General features: G+C 27.5%; 1 protein-coding gene across 5 annotated transcripts in view; it reads right to left on the bottom strand.

Moving 5' to 3' along the window:
• Positions 1 to 6,278: 6,278 nt before the first annotated feature.
• The window catches only part of LOC145831233 (GATOR1 complex protein DEPDC5-like), a 37,565-nt gene continuing 26,485 nt past the window's right edge, over positions 6,279 to 17,358 (bottom strand). For 3 of the 5 annotated variants that reach the window (XM_082938382.1, XM_082938384.1, XM_082938385.1), the window contains 15 exons: positions 17,092 to 17,246; positions 15,506 to 15,606; positions 15,016 to 15,228; positions 14,580 to 14,701; positions 13,747 to 13,876; positions 13,336 to 13,593; positions 12,810 to 12,973; positions 12,531 to 12,663; positions 11,833 to 11,944; positions 11,489 to 11,673; positions 11,210 to 11,413; positions 10,458 to 10,623; positions 7,948 to 8,014; positions 6,776 to 6,977; positions 6,279 to 6,674 (listed from right to left, as the gene is read on the bottom strand). In XM_082938382.1, the coding sequence (XP_082794508.1) occupies positions 6,423 to 6,674; positions 6,776 to 6,977; positions 7,948 to 8,014; positions 10,458 to 10,623; positions 11,210 to 11,413; positions 11,489 to 11,673; positions 11,833 to 11,944; positions 12,531 to 12,663; positions 12,810 to 12,973; positions 13,336 to 13,593; positions 13,747 to 13,876; positions 14,580 to 14,701; positions 15,016 to 15,228; positions 15,506 to 15,606; positions 17,092 to 17,246 (2,464 nt within the window). In that variant the 3' untranslated portion in view covers positions 6,279 to 6,422. Of the gene's footprint in view, positions 6,675 to 6,775; positions 6,978 to 7,947; positions 8,015 to 10,457; positions 10,624 to 11,209; positions 11,414 to 11,488; positions 11,674 to 11,832; positions 11,945 to 12,530; positions 12,664 to 12,809; positions 12,974 to 13,335; positions 13,594 to 13,746; positions 13,877 to 14,579; positions 14,702 to 15,015; positions 15,229 to 15,505; positions 15,607 to 17,091; positions 17,247 to 17,358 lie in introns of those variants that run through there. The other 2 variants (XM_082938383.1, XM_082938386.1) reach the window with 2 other exon arrangements.

Raw genomic sequence — 17,358 nt, 5'->3', positions numbered from 1 at the left:
TTAATTATTGAAATTATTTGTACAACATTTTGAAACCATTTAACAAAAGTTTAACGAAAAAATAGCATACAATAAATGTTATACAATATCAAACTAAAATTTTAAAATTATTTTTAAGCACATTATTATGCAGACATTTTACAAACTGGTTTAATTTATTTTAAATAGAAAGCATACTTGTTAAGTAGAATAGTCATTTATATTAAAAAATCAAATTAACTCACAACTATAAAATTTAATTCACTAGAATCTATTCACTCTTTAATTCATTTAACTACTTTTTTCAATTAAAATTAACTAGCAAACGAATTCGTAGTCATCAAAAATTATTATTAACTATAAATTATTCTCATAGCTTTATGAACATAAAATATATCCTTGTTTTTTAGTTTCTTTTTAATTTAGTGTTTACCAATATACTATTTATTAAAAAAGATATTTGCAAACTGCAGCCTGCGTTAAATAAAAAATCAAATTCGGACAACTTAAATCCTAAAAATAAAATTTAAAGACCGTATCTTAAAAAGCTATACATACTAAAAAAATCGGTTGTAAATCTAGTTGATAAGATTATAATAGTAAAAAAAATATATATTATAAGAGAATTTTAAAAACTACTAAAAATTACCATTTTCGTTTAGGCTATACCTCAAAAAAAATTAAATTTTGCAATAACGATAGCGTCTTTAGATATTGAATTAGTTTATAACACCTTTTTTATTAATAAATGATTATATTATTTTTTGCGAAATATCCTCTTTAACATTTATAAAGAACTTGAATTGTCTAAATTTGAATAGTCGTGTACAGTAGTCCGTTGCCCGCGAGTCAGATGCGGCCCATAAAGAGTAAAAATGCGGCCCGCTAGCATGTTTTTATTTTAAATGGGATACGGCCCATAAAGATTTGGCCTGAAAATAAAAAGTTTTGAAAATTGTACTAGAAATTTTGAGGTTCCCAGTGAAGAGCAAAAATTAAAACTACGACTGCGGCCGGCGAATATTTTTTTTAACTTGGCCCGCCACTACCAAATTCCTGCCGATTCTTGAAATAGAAAGTCGGGTTTATAACTTAAAACTTTGAATAGTTTTTATTGTACTCATTTAGAAATTAAGCGTTTAACTGATTTTCAAAGCATAAACTCTAAACAGGTTGAATTCAAGTTTATTTTTTGCAAACGTTCACAGCTTTAAAATATAACATATTTAACAAATAAAAGGTTTTATTATCCACAGTATAGCATACAATAAGAAATAATTTATATATAGTTTGGTGATTCCAAACTTATGATGATAAATAAATTTAATCCTTAAACTATTATAATTATTTTAAACAAAAAATAACTTTTAAAGTATAACATAGTTGATTTTCAAGTCTATAGTATTTGAGTTTTATGTAGAAATAAGCAGGAGTGTCAATTTGTTTCAAAATATAAAATTTTACTAAAAGTCTAAAGCTATCTAAGGAAGCCGACTTTTATAAGAAACCAGGTTTTGAGTTATATATATATATATATATATACATATATAAAATAAGGTTAATATTCAAACTTGAACACCTTTTACTGAGCCCACTTGAAGGGCTTTTAAATAATTTATTGAAATGACGATTTAAAAAATACTGGAACATGTGCTTAAAAGAATCAACAGCCGTTATGTATGCGTTAAAAAAGGAAGGTTGTTTAAATAAGAGGAGTGCATTCATATCGTCTTGTCGACATATGAAAAAGCTCCTCTTAAGATACAACAAATTTTGAAGTATTTTATAGTCAATTAACTGTTGTTTTCGTTAATTTTAGTTGTTTGATTAGTTAGATGGTAGATAAATTTTTGTACTGAATATTTGTAATGTATAATGTTCAATTCTTACGTCATATTGTTTTTGTTTTTTTGTGAACTTTTGCATCTTTGTTTACCAAAAGCTTTTTATTTTAAATTTGAACTGGCTGAAGATTAAAGAGAATCTTTTTTGTCTTTATGAAACATATGTTCCAGTATTTTTAAAATCGCCATTTCAATAAATTGTATATATGTATATATAAGTCTGTCCTGGACAAGACATTAAAAAGTATCAAAGTGGTGTGTGACTCGATAACTCAAAGGATTTTTATGCACCAGACACTAGAACCCAATAGTGTGAGCGCTTATTTTTTTTGTCGTTCAATAAACTATTTTTCCAAGGTAAGATCATAGTAAGTTTAGGGTAATCTTTTGGTTAAAAATTTCTAGTGTATAACTGAAATTTTTAGTTTCTAGTAGTTTAGTAATTTAAATATCCATGATAATCATATATATATACATATATATTAATCAAATATTAAAACAATTACCTATAACTATTAACGAAAGACTAAACACAAGCAACGAAGAATCATTTAACAGTATAACACATAGTTATCAATCAGCACTAAAATCCGCCAACTATAAATTCAATCTAACACACCAAAAGGCAAATGAAAATGCAACAAAAAAGCAAAGAAAAAAAAAAATATTTATTTTAACCCACCTTTTTCCCTAACTGTAGCAACAAAAATAGGCAAAGAATTCTTAAACCTGGTAAATAAAACACTTTGACACAAACCACCCATACCACAAAATTTTTAACAGGAAAACACTAAAAATTTCTTATAGCTGTACGGAAAATTTCAAAACAAAAATTCTTAAACACAATAAAAAAATATTAAACAACCTAAACTTTAAACAACAAGAAAAAATCTGCAACTGCAGGAAAGAAAAATGCCCGTTAAACAATGATTGCCTATCAAAAAATGTAATCTACCGAGCTACTATAAAAACAGAAAATATAACAAAATTTTACGTGGGTTCCACCAGTACAACATTTAAAAACAGATATAGCAACCATAAAGCAAGCTTTACTAACAAATTAAAAAAGCACAATACCGAATTATCGAACTATATTTGGGAGTTAAAAGACGCAAAAAAAAGACTACAATTTAAAATGGGAAATACTCTGCAGAACCTAAGTAAACTATTCGAAAAATACTTGCTTTTTTATATTATAAATATATATAAATATAATATAATACATGTTGAATTTATATTTTTTACTTTTAATTTTTTTGTATGTTTTTTATTAGAATCTATGTGATCGAGAAAAATACTTAAAAGTTTAACCTAAACTACATTTCCAATAAAACTTAAATTGATGTACAAGTATTTGTTCGTAAAAAAGATTAAAAAAGAAAATGTTATGTTAAAGATTTTTCATCTTACTAAATTTAGCAATAAAGTTATGCACAGTATTTTGTTCTTTTTAAAAAGAACCTCAGATGTTTTGGTAGAGCAAAAAATTTGAAACAAAAAATTTTCAATTTTCAAACGTGATTAAGAAGAACTTAAAGTTTTTTATATATATTTATACAAGTTGTATACTTTATAAAACCTTATAGTTAGTTTAAAAAAAAGTCTGCCATTAAAATGTACAACTACCAAGCTTAAAATATCTAAAAGCCTTGATTTTTTTTGAATACTCAATCAGATTGAATTTACGTATATTTTTTATTTTGATTGATGATACTTAAAATCATAGTAATTAAAAAACAATGATTACCATTATTTTTATCACACTATTTTACTAGAAATTTTTAGTATGTAGCAAATTAAATTAAAAGAATTCTTAGTTTACATCTTACATACTAAAGCATGTTAATCTAGTAAAGTCTAAGATACTTAAAATTTAGATTAATTAACTTAAAACTTTTTGATAATTTTAAAGATTTGTGTTGCAAATAATTTTCACTACAAGTAGGAGCCAAAATGAATAAAGTTCTTTTTCAACTTTACTAAAAGTAATCTTCGTTACTTAATGTTAAAAAGATTTAAATAATGAAGAGTTTTTAAACTGAACAAAAAATTTTTTCAGTTTTTATCGTTAACAGAATCATTTTCTTTTTTTTGCTTTGGTATCTTAGTATTATATTCAGTTCTTCATAAAGTTTAATTTTTAAGATGTTTCTACAATCATGCTATGCATACAAATCAATTAAGTTTTCAAAGTGTTATAACAAATTTGATTAAAACAAACAATATGAACAAGTGAATTGTTTTTGCTGAAAAATAAGTTTTTAATTAAAATACAGAAATACTTTAGTCTTCTAGCACTATAAATATGAATCCAATGCACTGCTTCACTTTCGAGTTCAATCTTTCTCTGCTTGTGACTCTGCGCAACGGAGGAATCTTCTATAGGAAGCGAAAGTACATTTTCAAGCCGCACTCTCGCACGCTGCAGGACAACACGGTGAAGCAGCTGTTCGGTCTGCTCCTTAGACGCTTCGTCAGAAAACACTCTCCGTTTTGCGATGCTGAAGAGCTTATGGTAGGCGACAGGTATTACAAGATGTCGTTTAAAGGCAGCAAAAATTGCGTTGTGGTGCAAGAATTTCTCCACAGAAACTGTTCCGCGTTCGTGCACCATTATGACGCAACAAAGTATCAGAAGTCGCAACTTAGCAGGACCAGAGACGTCAAAATTTATGCGTTCCTGGTTGCAGACTGACCTTTTTGATGTTTATAAGTTTTGTTAGTTGGTCGTTTTTTGTTCATTTTTAGTAATAAATAAGTTTCACTTAATGCTGTCATGCTTTGTAATTTCGTAGATATTAGCAACTTATATGTTATTAAAACAATATTTTACATAACTGATGAGTATTTTTTTGTCTTCATAATAGAATACATTAAATCTGGTGAGTTTAGAAGAACTTTAGTGTATACTTTGTCGTTCTTCATATATAAAGAACTGAATGCATATTTAACAACTTGTTAGTTAACGGGAAAACTTTGATCCTTTGTATATCTAAAACACATACTAAAATTGAGCTTATTTAACACATTAATTACTTATGGTATAGTAAAATTCTTCAGTTAACTACTAAATAAATTAAAAGTTCACTATTTACTTGCTAAATCTCTAAATATATTTATAGGGTACTTCTATTTACCATCTTTTATTTAACTGTGAATAAACTCGCTTACATCTACTAAAAGTCACACAGGAGTATTGCATTAATATGAGAAGTTAAAACGTATTTTGATATTTCTAAATTTTGACTTTTAGATATTGCTTGTTTCAAAAAGTGATAAATTAAGTAATATATTTAAATAATTAAACTCTATAAGAAAGTACATAAGTCTAGTTGACACTTGTTTAGAGGTCAAGACTTAAACATAAGTTTTGGCGTCAAAATATATTGAAGTTCATAAATTTATAAAACATTAAAGTAGAAAAAGTTATATTTTAAGTTTTTAAAACTACAACAAGTTAAAACTAGTAACAGTGCAAAATCATGTTTGAAATTAATTTTTTTAATGAACTCTAATTTTTAAAATTATAATTTATTTTAAGAAATACTTAAAATCAATTTAAATAACGGCCTTTAAGTTTTAATATAACAAGACACATTGTTAACAACTAGTTTGTTCACAACTCCAGGGATCGGCAAACTGCGATTCGAGAGCATGTTTTTATTATAAATTTGATGCGGCCAGTGAAAGGTAAAATGTATCACGCGAAAGAATATTTTGACACTTGATCTACTGGAGTTTGAAATAAAGAGTAAAAATGGCCTCCGGCACAGCTTACGGGATATTTAAAACTTACATCAGATATGTCAAGAACTTCGACCCGCGAGTAATTTTATTTTTTGCCCGCAACCACTAAATGCCAGCCAACCCTTGTATTAAAAGAAACCTCCATTATTAAGTAACAAATATAAGTTGCTTTGTTATGTCTAAAAGTATGGAGCATTTTAAACCAGTTTAGAACAAAACTCATTATATAAAAAGTTATTTTTGTTCAGTTTAAATACAATTGTAGTAAACATTTCAATATTGAACTAAGTAAAAATATAAACTAAACTTTTGTTGGAATGGAAGGCACAACTTTTAATATAATACAAAATTCACTCTGAAATCTATTAAACAAACGTTGCAAATATAAATTGAAACGATTAGTTTACTTTTTGAAACTTTTAGCTTTAAATCTTAGCTACTTAAAACTGATATATTACAACCAAATGCTTTTGTACATTAACGCATTTAGAGCTTTTATGTTTTATGAAGACTATTAACTTGTTTAAATATTTGTTATCGGTTGTTATAATAAGAAAACTTGTTATCTAACTAAGTTATCTGAAAAAAATACAAAATGAATTACCTAAAAATTTAATCTATCCTTTGATTTGTTATTGTAAATTTTAACAGTTTTAAATTTTAAACCAACTCGATTTTAAGTTACTTAAAAAGTACAGGTGAATTATTTAAAAAAAAATTTAATTTGATTTTAAGAGGTTATCTTATTGATGTATGATTTGGTTAAACGTTTTAAATAAGCTTCAAAAAAGCTCAAAAAAAGATAGTTTTTCCGAAATTTTAAAACTTTGTAACGAGCAAAAAAGTTTAAAATCACAAAAAGTTTAGGAAGTTTCTATTTTTAACTAAGTTAGTAACAAATTCTTCAAGTCGTGAGTCTTGTCCCTCGCAAAATCGGACAAAATCTTCAGTGACCAATTTCCACGGACACTCTTCCAGCAGTGGACACTGACTCGTCCAGTTTTTGGTCTGCATGTAGTTGTGGGTCCAGTAAACTCCAGCAAACTTTTCTCCTGACCGATTTTTGTTTTCGGTGCAATTTTCAAACTCGGAACTTTCGTTTTCCTAAGTTAAGGCGTAAATAAATAAAATAAGATGCTGTCATAAATTTTAAATGAAAGAATGTACTTTGTTTAAACATTTACTTTATTTTTACAACTACAAACCAAATTTGCCCCAATAGAATGCCGATAAACTTCTCGGTTGTTTCTCACCGGAATTCCGGCCAACAGCTGGCCGGTGTAGTGAATGTAGTCCCTGGTAGACAAGTTTTTGTTCGGGGAAACTTTCTCTCCGCAGTGCATCTGCGTTGAGTAGCAATCTTTGAAGTCAGATGAAGATGGAAGCTCGAATTTCAAGAATCCAAACCTGATCGATGTTTTGTTTTAAGTTTAGTTGTCAAGTTAATATTTTGCAATAGACTTGCAGTACAATCTATTTGATATCAAGAAAGTCTATGGTTTAATGTGAAAAACTGAATATCAGCTCAATCAATACTAATTAAGTATAAATTTGAAAAAGTTAAGCCTCTCTAAGATAATTATTAAGCACGCCACGCGTAAGTAAATAGCTAAAAAGATTTAGGTACTAGTAAACCTACTCGGTCAAGTTATCCCGAGCTAAACACAAAATCTGACTAATCAATTGTGTTATCACAAAACCATAATGCGATTTCAGAGTATTATAATGTGTTACAAAAGTTAAACGCACTAGCAAAGCATTATAAAGTTGTTTAGGTAAAAAACTTACTATTGAATTTATTTTTAATTACTAAAAGCTAAAAATATAGTTGTAAAAATCAAAATAAAACAGGATTACATCATTTTTAAGCAAGTATTAAATTATTTTTATCCTTGACACAGTTTTTCATAAAACTTCCAAAAACTTTAATCTATTTTTAGCTAGCCTAAATATTGTTATTTTATTTTTAAAAATTGAAAAATTTGCAGTTTTTTTAGTACCTACAAGATTAATTGTAAAAGATAAGATTGATCAAACTATTTTGAACACAGCAGTGTACTATTCTAAGTTTAAAACACTAAATTATTTAAGAAACGAGGAATTTTAAGTAAGTATTATATAAATAATAAGAAATGAACTTCACCGCACGACCAACAAAAACAGCATCCGAGACAACCTACGACCGGTTTCGTCCTTAAAAGGGCTCATCAGGCAGGCTTAGTCGCGAGAAACCGCTGTTGTGATCTTAACCAAGCGGGATTAAGGCCAAATGCACTGAAGCGACCGTTTGTGGGTAAAGTCCGAAAAATTGACCCAGGCAAATCGTTCACAGCCCAAGTAAGTATTAGAAATAAATAAGTTATAAAAACAAAACTACCTGAAAAGTATTTTTTCAATAATTTCGATGAGAACCAAATTCACTTCTGTACTTAATGGCTGTTTTTCTGAAAAGTTAGTCAATTTAAAATATATTTAACTTTTTTGGGGTACAAACTCTACTAAAAAATGTCCATAAATTCATTGCATTGTTTTATTAAGTAATTTTTTTTTCAAAACACACTTATTAACTACTTCTGTGTTAAATAAAATATAATATTAATATGTTTAAAAGCTAGATAATCGATACGTCATAATAAGTTTAAATAAAAAACGTCGAATAAATACTGTTTAGATAAGAACTTGGTAAAAATTAAATACACAAGACTTTTATGCTGAAGTAAGTACAGTAACATCTCGCATCTTTACGCACTCGTGACGTTACGCACTCTCGTTTAGTTATGCATTTTAGAATTCTGAAAGGTTCAAAAAACATTTTTTTAAATATTGCACAAATTGGGTTTATTGTATATTCTTAATTTAAAATATGTTTTTAAATGCTAACTCACCTCTCTATATATTTAGACTTTGTGAAGTTATGTTCCTTGACTAATTGATAAACATTTAGTTATACCTCAGTACATCAGAAATTTTGTTAACAATAAGAGATTAAATTAAAATTCTAAAAGAAATATGACTATGCTAAATAATGAAAGTATAATGAAATAATGAGAGTTTAAAACACAAATAAGTTATACAGCACTCTTGCCCTATATATGAATAAACATCTAAAAAAGAAATCTAATGAAACTTCCTAGCAAAATGTATGAGTGATACTTAATAAATATAGAGCTTACACTAAACACAAATCTAAATTGTTTTTTAGAAAACATACCACTAATTTTAATTTGACGTTTTTTTAGTTTAAGTTCTTTTTCTGTAACACTTGCTAGCGTTAAAACTTTTCGCACGTTGTCTTTAATTCTTCGTAATGCTCACCAGCACATATAAATAAAGAAAAAGGTTAAATATATTTATTGTTATTAAAATTAGTAAAACTTTTTTACAAGTATTATTATTTTATATAAATTTAAATCCTTTTTACTTTAATACATGTATAGTTTTATCTTTTCTTTTAATAATTATAAATAAAGTAATCAAATCGTTAAAAGTGGGAAAGTCCCCAGTCTGCTTTTAAGGTGAAGCAATATCAAAAAATATCCATTATAGTAAGTATATTTGGTACCTCTCGTATCTTTAAGATCTCTCGTATCTTTACGCTTTTTTTTGTGGACACAATGTGCGTAAATAAGCGAGAGGTTACTTTTAAAAAAAAATTAAGATGGTGAAAGGAAATTACAATAAAATATTTACATATAAGTTTTGAAGCTATATAAACGTAAATAATAATAAAAAAGCTATGAAAACGCTTGAAGTAGAATATAATTATAAGAATTTAGTTAATTCTAAATAGTACTTATTCCACTTTTCTATTTAAACTCATTATGACGTATCCATTATCTAGCTTTTATACACGTATTATCGTATTTTATAGCTTAGTTAAACACAGCAGTAGTTGATAAGTGTGTTTTTTTGAAAAAAAAATTCTACTTAATAAATTTCCGCTTGTTTAAGATCACAATAGCGGTTTCTCGCGACTATTCCTGCCTGATGAGTCCTAATAAGGACGAAACCGGTCGTAGGATTGTCTCGGATGCTGTTGTTGTTGATCTTGCGGTAAAGTTCATTGTTTATTATCGATTGCATAAAACATCTCAACTTCGTTGATGATGGCCGAAATAAATACTGGCTAAAACTGATCAAACGAGCGCAGACTACAATCTCACAACAAGCTGACAATGTCTGAGACGTTGGGCTGTGAATGATTTAGCTGTGTCATTTTTTCAACTTTACCCACAAACGGTCGCTTCAGTACTTCATACTTAAGCCCGCTTGTTTAAGATCACAATAGCGGTTTCTCGCGACTATTCCTGCCTGATTAGTCCTAATAAGGACAAAACCGGTCGTAGGATTGTCTCGGATGCTGTTGTTGTTGATCTTGCGGTAAAGTTCATTGTTTATTATCGATTGCATAAAACATCTCAGCTTCGTTGATGATGGCCGAAATAAATACTGGCTAAAACTGATCAAACGAGCGCAGACTACAATCTCACAACAAGCTGACAATGTCTGAGACGTTGGGCTGTGAATGATTTAGCTGTGTCATTTTTTTAACTTTACCCACAAACGGTCGCTTCAGTACTTCGTACTTAAGCCCGCTTGTTTAAGATCACAATAGCGGTTTCTCGCGACTATTCCTGCCTGATGAGTCCTAATAAGGACAAAACCGGTCGTAGGATTGTCTCGGATGCTGTTGTTGTTGATCTTGCGGTAAAGTTCATTGTTTACTACTTAATAAAAAAATGCAATGAATTTGCCGACATTTTTTATTAAAATATATTTTAAAAAAATACTTTAATAAGACTTATTATTATAAAAAAGTTTACCATTTCGTTAAATAACATTTTTCAATTTAAGTTTTTTACAAAGCTTTATTTTAATTTCAACAACCTTGCTGAAGCATGGGATGATTGGCCAATATTATGTCCAAATTCAAAGGAACGAATCTCGGCGCTCTGATTGGGTCAAAGTTGTGCGAGTGTGGCGGAAAAGGGTTTTTCGGGACAGGTACCAAGTAGAGGTTGTGGCGTATCGCAGACCTGGACCAGTTTGTCAGCTGTGTTTATATTTCATACTTTTAAAAGCTTTGTCATAGATAGTTAGAGCTTTGAAAAAAAAAACGAAATCTAACATGAAAGTTTTTGAAGTGACAAGTTTTACAATTGTGACAGATACAACAACTCAGTTGTAACGTTATATAAAACTGCACTAAAAAACTGAGCCGGTTTGAAAAGTAAATGTCCGTATAAAATGTGCCATAAAAAAACACTTTTTTGTTATTTATACTTATTATTTGTACAAAAACTTTAAAGAGTGTTTATCAATGAAAATAAAGTCTTAGTTTTATTACATACAATTTTTTTTTTTAAATACACCATTTTTTTACAACTATAAATAATCAATTCAACTCATTAGAAAATAATTAAATTAAACGGATTAAAACATAGGTAAAAGATAAAAACTTTGACTTATAGAAGGATAAAACAAACAGGTAGGTCTATAATTAAAATTATTGTTTAAAAAATGATTTCAGTAGCAGTTTAGAATTTTTTTTAAATATTACTATTTACAAAATACTTGGTACAAACTGAATTACTTATATATTTAAGCAAATGAGTGAAGATTGCTTTACTAGAACTTACAAGATTTTTCAGATACATTGCGGTGGCAACCATCCATTGAAGTTCGAACGAAAACAAAATGTCGTCTTGTGATTGGCTGAACGAGGTCATACCGGTATCTGGTTGGTCAATACAAGTGTTGTGTTTTATTTGGCACCATTCTTTCCTGTACGTTTTGCTTCTGTTGTTCAGTCGCAAGTTAATGCACTTTATAATTGGAAACTGCTGAAAGTTTGTTGATTGTTTTTAGGTGACTATAAAAAAAAGTTCATTCCAGTTATTTATAAATTCAAAACTTACGTTTTTATTTGGTCTCTCCTGAAGTTTGTTTTTAACTCTAATGAATGATTTGTTGGTTTTAAACGAGGACATTTTGTCTAACTGGGAGGTTATGAGCCTGGTTTTAGTTTTAAATTCCACCTCGACCCATTCTTTCTCGCAAATAGTTTTTGGTCGATCATATTGATGGTTTGAAGGATCTTCAACTAAAAATACCAAAATAAACAATTAAATATTAACATTACTTACGTTGACTTAAACAAAGCAGTAATTTAGCATCATTTTAAGAAAGTTTTACATTTTGCTTAAATGTGTTCGATTTTTTTTTGGGTTGTTTAAGTAATATTTTATAATTCAAAACGCACGTTCATTGATAGTAGAAGTAGTTTCTTGAATTGAAAACAGAATGTATCCATTTTTAAATTCACGTTTTTTATCCCCAGATACATGAACTATAAGATTCTTTATTCGCATTTCCTAAAATAAATATTGCTAGTTTATACCAAAAAAAAGTTTTTTGTTTGAACTATTCAATAATTCAGATGATGAAAGTTAATTAGAATAATTTTAAAAATAAGTTTTTGTTTAAGTTCAAAACAGCATTTTATACTACTGGCTTATACTAAGAGCAACATTTAAAGTTCTGAACTTGAACCAAGAAAAGATAAATACAAACTTATTATTTTAGAACTCTTTCATAAAGCAATGTTTCACTCAGTTAACCAGTAAGATTAATGAGATCCTCAGTTACAATAGAATTATTACTCAAAAATTAATTTATCAAACCTTTTAATTTTATTTTTAACTGTGTAATTTTATTTAAAATATCAGTTAAGTAATTATCAGTTATCAAAAAAATTATTAAATCTATGTGATGCGTTATGCATATATTTATTTAACTTGTTAAGTTTTGAAAAAGTATGAAAATAAATAAACTTGTAAGAGTTAGTTTTTCTTTAAACTTAATTTACTCATATAACATCAAGTAAAGCAGTCTAAAAATTATTCTTTAACTAGTAGGTTTTTAATGTTGATAAAAAAAACAACAACTATAGCAACATACTTCAAAGTACCCACAAGCTTGCTTCACATTTTTGACACCATCAATTCTGTCAACTGCCCAACTAACGGCATCAATTGCAAGAAAACTTTTACTTGGAAGATCTTTGTTGCTCGGTAAAAACTTCAACCCTGTTCTATTTAATAATACAATACATAAGATTTGATAAAAAAATTCAGAAAAAAATGACTTTATTAAAATAAAAAACAAGGAACATTCTAAAAATTTAAGTATTTTGTTTGAAGATAAAGTTTATATCAAACTAAGTGGTAGTCATCTCACTTGTCGTTTAGCATAGCTGCTACAGCTGCAGTGAAAGAGTCTTCGTCATTGGCACTCCTAAGCTCGATGTTCGAACTCATAAGACCAGTTTGTTGTTGCAGCATAGATTTTTCCTCCGTTTCAATACCAACCGCTGGCTGTACAGTTGCACCAGCTGTGTGATGCTGTATAGTTTTCAATAAAATTAAAATATATAAGATTTAAAAAAATACTAAAATGTTTACAACCTTTACCGATATTTATATTTTTTTTTGTCTTTTATAGTTTTAATTTTAATAACTTTGTCGAAACTTCAAAATTTACTAGTTAAGTGCAACATGTTGTGAATTAATATATACTTGTAACTTTTTTAATTGAAGAAACACACTTAAAAAATTAAAAATAAATTTAAGCATATCTAGCTTTTCACATCTCATGATCATCGAAAATCCTATTGAGAAAAATAATCAAAACAAATAAAATAGGACAGTAAACTTGCAATAACAATATTCAAGTTATTTTATTAGCGAAAGGTAAAAAAACTGACTCTGCTCCTTATGGGCACCGGCTGCTTTATGTTGCCGTCGGCCAAACTTTTCTTCACCTCCCCACCGCCGCTGGGAGAAAAATGAGACAATTGAAATTGATTTTTGTTGCTGGGCGTCGACGAGTGACATCTGGTGGCGAGTTTGTGCTGGTTTTCAGTAGTTGACGACGGTGACGTGTTCGGAAGCAATGGTGACGTCATATAAGATCTACTTGATGGCTGGTTGCTTCCGATGTGGAGGTTGAGCATCGATTTTTGCTGTAGTTTAGTAATTCTGCTGTAAGAACTTTAAACAAAAAATCTACGTTAAATTTTTTGTTTGGTTAAGAATTTGTCACAACAAATGTATAAATAACACAAACCTAAAATAAGTAATTTAGAGAAATCGAATACAACATCAAACAGACTTACAGTCCATGTTTTGCGCAAAGCTGATTTGTTTCGATTATTCGGTTGACGAATGTCATTCATATCGTGAAAAAACTTTATAAAACTTTCCAACAGCTCATTGTATCCGACCTCACTGCCGTCAAAAGTTGGTCTGTTCGCAAAAATGAAGTTGTAATGAAACTAACATTTTATTTTAGTATTTTAAAGCTTGTGAATAAATATGGAATTTTTTGTAACAATAAAAGCTTTTCCAAAACATTTTTCATTATTTTCAAAATAAGCTTTTCCAAAACAATTTTTATAACTCTTAAAACAATTTTCTAAAACAATAAACAATATTGTTTACTTAAAGGAGTTAATTTTATTTCAATGCGTATAAATTTGCCTTTGTCTTTCAAATAAAGGTTAGTTGCAAAGTTATTCCGCGGTATGATCTAGTTACGATTAAGTTTAACGTTTTACTTCAATTATCGAGAATCAAGAAAACGTCTACATCGCGGAGTTGATGTTAGTATTTATGTAACTTTACGATTGTTGATACTTTTTATAGATTTTATTTGTGTCGTGATTTAATAGTTTCTTTCTTCAGAACTAAGAATTATTATTGAAAATAAATTAAATTGCATTTATTCAAAGTGTGTTTTATTCATAACTTAGGAAATAGTTTTGTAACTTATACTGTTTGTATATTATTTACTTCTCGTAAGTATAGCAGTCAGTAAGTTACTGGAGACCACGTAGTTAAGACATAAAACATAAAAACCAATAAAATAACCCAATTGGTTAAAAAGTATTTAAATTGAAGGAATTTTCTATGGAAACTACCGGTTAAATAAGTAGAACAAACTACTTACTTATCGTTGAAAATATCATATCTTCGCAAAGACGACGTGTTATTTTCCTTTGATTTTACCAATTTCAGTTTGTTTTGGGGACTCGGAATTACTACAAATCTTGATTGCCAGAATTTTAGGTCCTTTTTAGTAAATTATGAATGAAATCAATATGCAACTACTAAACATGCATTTCTTAAATAAAGGAATATTTTTTTTTCATTTTAAATATTCTTATTAAACATTTATTTTTTTAAGTTTACTTAACAAATTGTTGTTAGTTTCACGTTTTATTACATCTTAGATTTTTCATAAAACTTCAATTCAAAACAATTTTCAGTTTTAAATTGTTTTTTTACTATTTGAAAATTTTTAACTACTAAAACCAACTGAATATTTTCCGTTTAAAATCTTAATCTGTTTTATTTTAATTCTATTTTTTGAATCGACAACAAACTTTTTCTATTTCGTAGTTGTCAATACCATCAGTTATGTAAGAATCATGTCTGTTCCAATAATGCTCATTTAGCTTTTCATACTTAAAATTACATTGGTCAGCCTGATATCTATCGCGAAGTTTCGGCCACATCATGTATGTATAAGTGAGATGGAAAGATTGCGTGTTTTCTGTTTCTTTGTCTTTATTCATATTACTCTTGTAAATTACAACCTATTTAAGGTACAACATTAAAAAGTAATCTATCTGTTTGTAGTTTTAATGTCTTTTCAAAAAAAAATCTCATTTAATGTACTTCTTTAAAACCAAAAAAATTAAATAAAAATAATGTTTAAAACGTTTAATACATCATTGCGTAATAGCTGGTTTATTTCGTGATAAACGTATGTAAAACGTTATAATAAACTCTAATTTACTTAATCACATAAAACTAATTTCAAAAGTATATATTAATGGTTACAAAAATAAACTATATGAAACAAAATCGAACTTCTACAGTATCTTTGACTTTGTCCAGCCACAGCATATGACAAAGACTTCTTTCGTGAGTCATTTTGAAAGCATTAGGAAATTGCACATCACTGTCACAAGCTATAAATTGAACTTTGTAAGAAAAGCATACTGATAATTTTTACTAACCATAACAATTTTTTTTTAGAAACAATTTTAAAAACCTATTTGTTTTAAGTTTGTTTAAAATTTCACAGAACTTTGCTCAAGTTTTGTAATCACTAACAGCAATTGCTTTCTTTGTTATGAGTTTTTTTATTAATTTAATCAATCTCAAATAAAAGTTCAATTTTCAAAAGCTAAAAAATATTCATAGTTTTGTATTTTTATTTTATGAATTTTAGTTATTCAGTAACTAAACACTTAGAAGCTAAAGTCGTTCTTAAGTTAGTCATTAATTTAAATATTAGACTATCAATAACTTTTCTGTATTCCTATTATTTTGTAAGCTTAGTTTGCTAGTATTTAAAAAAGTAATCTTTTATAAAATCTTAAATTATATATAAGGTAGTGAATCTTAATTGTGTTCAATTTACATTACAACTAAAAAAAAACCAACCGTAAGAATTATTTGAAACACCGTAACTATTGTAAAATATCTCATTAATGTTCTAAAATGCTAAATAATACTGTTTTATTTAAGTTGTAATAACAAAAAAAAAAAATAATAATGGAAAAAAAAAACTTATTTTTATAATCTACGAGTTGAAACTTAACTAATATTTTATACTAGAGTCTGTTTATCTATAAATATATAAAAGTCTTTTGTTGAACTATTTTAAGAATATAAGCCTTCAGATATGCCCTTATTTATTACTTTATGGATTTTTTAACAAAAACTTATTTTCATAAACTAAAATTTGTTAACTCATAAAAATATCTAAAAAAAGATTTTGAATTCTCAAAAATGTCCTTCTTCTACAATCTTTTTTTTTTAATTTAAGGTCAACCAGTATAAGTAAAATAGTATCTCTTAGTCTTAAAAAAATAAGTATATAGCCACAATATACACTTATATCTTACACTTCTTATAACGTTTTACCAAAAAAATGTTATGTTGATGCTGTAATTAAAAAAAATAAGTAGTCAAATATTAAATTTCGATGGCTTTATTTTTCAACCAAATAACTAGTTGATCAATATAAGCTCGTTAATATTTTGATATTCTCCAAACTTAGTATAAAAAACAAAAGCATTATGAGATTGAGATAATAAGATTCTTTTTAGATTAATTTTAATTTCATTAAAATCATTACATATAATGATTATTATTAGTAATTTCTATAAATAGTTTTTGTTATAAAAATAACTTGATAACAAATTTAAATGCTACTTAACGATCAAAATAAGTTGTCCAAAAAAAAGTAGTTTAAAGTTAAGATGACTTAAAATACTTAACTATTTGATTTCCATGAATACACATGAAAACTCAATATACTTAAAAATTTCATTTATTGATTTAAACTTTAAAGCTGTTAATATTAATGAGAAAAAAAGCTTAAGTTTTAACTATAACTAAAATCTAGTTATATATGAAAAACAAAAAATAAAAATACTTTTACTTACTTTTCCAAAAGTATTCTGCATCTTTGGGGTGACTTTTTACTATATTGTTAGGACTCACAATTGTAGAGTTGGATCCGAAATTTTCTTTTCGGTTTCGCTTTTTTTTGCCAATTATTATTTCAGGATCTTTCACTATTTGAAATCCCTGACATAACCTGTTGTAGCTCGTTTTTAAATTAAAATATTTAAAATATGATTATTATTTGTCATAAGCTATTTCTTACAAAAATTAAAACTCTGTAAAAATTTTCATCATCAATTTTTTAA

The sequence above is a fragment of the Thalia democratica genome, chromosome 3 (assembly GCF_965202585.1).
Source record: "Thalia democratica chromosome 3, ktThaDemo2.hap1.1, whole genome shotgun sequence".
In the NCBI taxonomy this organism is placed as follows: Eukaryota; Metazoa; Chordata; class Thaliacea; order Salpida; family Salpidae; genus Thalia; species Thalia democratica.
Note: the sequence above shows the minus strand (reverse complement) of the source record. Positions and strands in the feature narration are given on the sequence as shown.